The 6,172-nt window shown below is 33.5% G+C and overlaps 1 protein-coding gene across 1 annotated transcript in view; it reads right to left on the bottom strand.

The window, feature by feature from the left end:
- Nucleotides 1-2,285: 2,285 nt before the first annotated feature.
- Nucleotides 2,286-6,172, bottom strand: part of LOC113235473 (SUN domain-containing protein 1-like) — a 12,214-nt gene continuing 8,327 nt past the window's right edge. The window contains exons 3-4 of the mRNA XM_026471168.1: nt 3,853-4,145; nt 2,286-2,660 (exon numbers count right to left, since the gene is read on the bottom strand). Coding sequence (XP_026326953.1) covers nt 2,363-2,660; nt 3,853-4,145 — 591 coding nt within the window. The 3' untranslated portion in view covers nt 2,286-2,362. The remainder of the gene's footprint in view (nt 2,661-3,852; nt 4,146-6,172) is intronic.

A 6,172-nucleotide genomic window follows, 5' to 3' on the forward strand; every position in this document is an offset into this window, starting at 1 on the left:
GGTTGTGACAAAGTCTTCCACGTTTGCTGAATATATAGCGTTGTCAGTAACTGATATAAGCTCGTTACGTGGTAACGTTTTTACAACATTCGATACTCCTGTAAACATTTGTGAAGATAATTCAGGTGCTGTAACTATTGCTAGGTATGGTAATTTCACGAAGAACCCGAAGCATATTCAAGTACATTACCATTATGTTCATGAGATATGTTAAGAATGGAACAATTGATATTGTTAAAGTTAATTCGGAAGATAATGTTGCAGACATTCTCACTAAATCGTTAGGAAACATTAAATTCTTTAAATTCAGGCAAATGTTAAATATAACTTGATTTGATGTGCCATACTTGCAGTGTTGTTAATTTTTTATTTACTATTGATTACTGCTGCCGTATAAATCTAAGGAGGCGTGTTGAGGTTCTGTACCCATAGATCAAAGATTTATACTGGCCGCTTAGTTTTGTTTATAACTGTACGATGACAAGCATTGTTTTTCTATGTTGTTTCTCCATCGTCTAAATATGTGGTTGTTCAATTTCTGTTCTGGTGAATATATTATATTGTTATAACTGATATTTATCGTCTTCTTCGCCATTCCAAACACTTACATACAAATACATTAAGTAAATGTTGATACACTAATACATATAAAATCTATAGTAAAATTAAACTATGAATAAATATATCAAACTGCTGATTCTGGTTTAGAGTAACGAATAGGTACGATTTTTTTCATATCTCTATTTATATTTATAAACGTAATTTATAGTTTTTGTTCTACTTGTCCAGTTACCTACCTAAAGAAATAAGTGACATTACCTACCTATCGAATTCGAAATTACGACATTAGTTTCCGACAACCATAGTAACCAAGAGTAACATGCAATATACAAACAAATATATACTTAATGTATATATGAGTACCTAATCATATAAATATAATCTATTTTCCCAATAAGAACTAAGAATAGGTACTTCAGATTTATTACCTGATATTGGAATTCCCTACTTCACCACAAATAATAACCAATAATACGATCATATTCTGGAAAATACTACGAATAGCAAAGTCTGATAAATCTAATCCACCGAAAGTGTAATACTTTATTAATTTACAAAAAAAAATTATATTAGAGCGTCCTACCGATGGTGTAATATACTAGATGTATCTTAGGTATGTATGAAATAGTTCCTAAAGCCATAATTCGATTAAACCCTCCCTACAATGCAATGTTTAAGTAGACACAAAATATAAACAAAATGTTTTTTAATACATTTAAAAACAATAGGTTCGGTAGAACAAAGATTCACTTACTCATACGTAAATAATTCTGTAGATTTATAAATATATAACAGAAAATACAATGCAATGTAAGCAACTAAAAAAATTATAATAATGTACAGTTTCTCAGAAAAAATGTTTTTAAGAGGAATTTCTTCTATTTCGACCATTTATCCTTTACTTTGGGACATAATAAATTTAATTTATTATCCTTTCATGTGTCCATGTGCAGATGCTTACAAAGAAACAGAGTTGGCTCGGTCAACCCATTAGTAAGTAGTAGTGGTGGGAAGTACCACTCTTCTGATTGGCACATTTGACTTTACGAATCATATCGTGAATTATTATTTTCGTTAAGTATTTTTTTTATACAAAAGCTATTTTGATTACATCATTTGTAGGCATTTTTTTGTAGGTATAAAATACCTTTGATAAATTTTAAATAAAACAAAAAATAGGGAAGTATGTCCACACTCGCGTTATTTGCGTATAGCCAGCCTAGATGCTAATTAACAATTCTTCGTTTGAAATTTCAGTTCCATGTTTCGTTCGTTATGCATAAACTAACTCACTCAGTTGAGAAACTTATCAATTAAAAGTCACTCACTAGTTTTGGCGAGCGAAATTGCCGACGCTACGGGGGCTCATGATCACTTTGCTCATGTTAATTTATGTGCTTTGTCGCTTTGTCCACTTCACAATAGCCGCATTTTTATTGCCATCGGCTGCCGGACACCCAGATTAACATCTACTGTTGGTTTTGGCTTTCTCTAGTTTTGTGCAACACAATAGTAACCGGGCACCTGGCATAACTGGCCTTCGGGTAATGGATATTTTGAATTAAAAAAAACTTGTTCATCTATCAATCTCTACGTAGGTTGTAAATGCTTACAATTCCGTAGGAAAAGGGTAATTAAAATTGTATTAAATGAAAATCCAAGTAAGACAGATAAATTATATAGCACTAAAATAAACCTTATTTATCAATACATAAGAAGTAACTACAAACTTACAATTCCGTAAAATAAAAAAAATGCTTATACATTAAGCATAAAGTCCAAACTTAATAACATATCTAACCTATTCGTTTTCGATACGCATAGCGTCTTCCTCCATGACTCCCGATGGCGCTAAAGAATGGTGAAGTTCTCCATGAACTCTGACTCTATAGACACACGTGTAGACAGAGTGTCCCCAATTTCCCATCACTCGTAATCGCACCATATTGTAGGGTTTAGCCGCGGGGTGTTGCACTTCGAAAAACTGAATCGGTGGGCCATCTTTGTCGTACTGGAAGCTGCCGAAGTCGTGAGAGGTAGTGCCTCCTCGCTTCTCCAACCCTTCCAATAGAAAAAGTCGTGGTGCTGATGATATTTCTCTGTTGAATCAATTACAGTTTATTTATAAATTACTTTACTGTTGCAGTAGCAATAATAATAATAATAATAATAATAATAATCATCATCATCATCATCATTTATATTAATGTGCCTAGTACCTCATACGTAGACTTCTTACAACCTACACACCTAGTCACAACATCTACAAAGTTTATGACACATGTACACCTGATGTCGCTATCTATAATTATATGATAATAATGTGTCAACCACACCAATCGCCTGGTTTCAAACTAGGTAATTCCCTACATAATAATTATGAATACCAATATTAAATAAAAAGATTGATGTATCATTGAGATTGTTTGTGAAATAAGTCAAAAAATCTCTCACTAGATGTCACTAGCGGCGATGAATGCCGAAAGCGAGTATAAAGATCTATAACAATAACACATAGGAAAATTTCGACAGCTCGGTAACATGAGCTGAGGCTCAGTTGGTAAGAGCAATGCTACGGTGCAGCACGGTCGTGGGTTCAAGACCCGCCAAGTCGCAGAAATTTTTCTATGTGTTCGATCGTTGTATTTATAATAAAAATATTAAATAAATTAATTTTAGTAGCAGTAGAGCTCCTTGTGAAAGCGTTCTTCCAGGAAAGTACTACCACTTACTTACTTATTTCAACCGTCAAGAAGTAATGTGAACATTACTGCGTTCCGGTTTTGAAGGGTAAGGGTGCTGGTGAAATTACAGGCACATGGGTCTTGTCAACTTATGTCTCAGGGTGTCGAGCGCAGTGGCAGTGTCCCTCAGATCTTGGTGATCTAAAGCTCTGAGTGGCACTGGAACTGTTATTTACAGGCGTTTACCATCAGGCGCACGACTTGTTCGTCCCATACCTTAGTGTCATAAAAAAAATGAAAACATCGTAAGCTGTAACTGCCTCCGTGGCTGGACGGTTACCATGCCGGACTGCCACGCAGAAGTCCTAGGTTCAATTCCCGGGTCGGGAGAAATATTTGTATGGCCTACATTTATTTATTTCGTGAGTTTGGGTGTAATTTGTGGTTGTCTATAAGTGTGTCCATGGCACCCGCGACTCAGGGTTTCCCTAGTGCGGGGCTATGTTGCGTGTGTGCGATATTATTATTATTATGTAACTTGCATTTGAGCCAAGTATTGATCAAAAGTATCTCACATAATAAAAACTTATTCAAAAAAGGTACTCACTTAGTAGGCGACATATGCGGAGGTATATGTTCAAGACTGACACCACTCACATAAACGGTGCCCAGAAGACGGATGGTAACTTCACCTTGATTACCTTTGAAGGCCCAACATTCCCCAGGTAGTGCTCCTGGTCGTATGACAACTCGTGCCGAATAGCATTCATAGCCCCGGCATGCTAGCGACGCTAACAAATGAAGTAAATATCCCACTGATGATTCGTGTATTATATGCTCTATAGTGTTTCCCGTGTCTATCACCCGACCACCGGCTGACTCTAGAGCGAAGTCTACTATCTGAGGACAAAATTCAGACTATCGTAAAGCAGTTTTATATATTGCAATTATTTTCTACATTCGCAAGCACATCAAGCTTGACACTTTGCACCTTGCACTGTTCTTATCGTAAGCGGCATAGAGGTGGATTTAAGTCTTAAGTGTCAAGCCTGACGTGCTCTTGACCCTGTACAAAATAATTGCGATGAAATTTGTAAAAGTTTACAACCACTCATAACTTATCCTTACGTGTAGCGAAGTAATCAATGACAAAAATATTTTAGAACGTAAGCTAAATTCTCACTCATTAAAACGAAATTAGGCAACTGATTGTGAACTACAGTGGCGATGGCGTACGGAGGGTGTTAAACATTTACTTTGTGTAGTAACGGAACTACATAGTAAGCAATTGGTTTGCAAATTACCTCCTAATATAATCTGAGTACAGAGTATTAAAATATTGCATTAGGTAGGTAGGCTGGATAAGAAAAATATTGCATTAGGTATATTCGTAGATCTAAATAAGGCCTTTGATACCGTAAGTCACGATATTGGAAAAAGTAAATAACATTGGCATAAATGGAACAGCTTATAACATGCTACAATCATACTTATGGAATCGTAAACAGATCTTAAAAATAAGAAACCATCAAAATCAACCTAAAACTATTAGTTACGGCGTCTCCCAAGGGTATATTATGGAACCTTTATTATTTTTAATATATATAAATAATGTATTTGAAATTGGTCTTAAAGGTGACGTCACTCTATATCGACGCCGGAAAGCGATGTTGTCGTATTTCGAAAAACAGGACTTTAAACCAGGGCCGAAAAACTGTTTCAAAAAATTATTTCTCTATAATTTGAATTAGTAGAAAGTCAATTTTAAAGTATGATTATATACATCATCCGTAAAAATTGACTTTTACTAATTTAAATTAAAGAGAAATAGTTTTTTGAAATAGTTTTTCGAACCCTGGTGTAAAGTCCTATTTTTCGAGATACGACAAGATCGCTTTCCGGCGTCAATATGCTGATGACACATGCTTATTTTACTTTGGAAGTTCTATAGAAACTATTGCTGAACCGCACAGTGATCTTAAATTACTCAATGAGTGATTTCAGTATAATCTTGTAACTATTAACGTTGCTAAAACAAATTATATAATTTTCAAACTAAAAACAAAAGAATTTCGGATCATGAACCATTAACTTTAAATAATCAAAAAATAAACAATATCGACCGTAAGAAATACTTGGGACTCGTTGTTGATAGCAAACTGACGTGGAGGCCTCATATTGAAAAGATTATTTCTAAACTATCGTCTCTTACTGGAGCCATAAGAGGTATGTCTGATGTCTTTCACACAGGCTGCGTTATTTTGTGTACAATTCTTTAATTACAACATTGACTATCTGATTGAGATTTGGGGCTCAGCGGCAAAAACAAATTTAAATCTAATAAAAAGAGCACAAAACAAACTAATAAAGGTACTCTTTCAATACAATTACCTCACACCTAATAAGTGTATATGAAAGAACAAAAATTTTAAATGTTTGCCAAACATACATTTACTATACTTGTTTATTGTTACGTAACATTTTAACTAGAAATATACACACTCAAATAAATTTCACAAGAAAGAAACAAATACAAAAAATGCCATTAAGAAATGCAAATTATTTGGTACTGCGGCCATCAAGAACAAATTATGGTAACAGAAATATCTTATATGAGGGAGCTATATAATAAAGACAGATGTATAATAAACTTCCCATGGATATTAAAGAAACACAATCCCTAATAACATTTAAAAAACTTCTGAAATATTACAGAACTACGAATATTGAATGACACAATAACAATTATCTAAGGGTAGCAAATATATGGGGAATGAAGAATCCATAAAAAATAAATAAATTTATTTATTTATTAAAATATAAATTAAATTAATTTTATTATTAAAATATTAATTAAATTAATTTAATTATTAAAAAATAAATTAAATTAATTTAATTATTAAAAAATAAATTAAATTAATTTAATT

Source organism: Hyposmocoma kahamanoa, unplaced genomic scaffold, assembly GCF_003589595.1.
Source record: "Hyposmocoma kahamanoa isolate Upper Pololo Valley unplaced genomic scaffold, ASM358959v1 87, whole genome shotgun sequence".
In the NCBI taxonomy this organism is placed as follows: Eukaryota; Metazoa; Arthropoda; class Insecta; order Lepidoptera; family Cosmopterigidae; genus Hyposmocoma; species Hyposmocoma kahamanoa.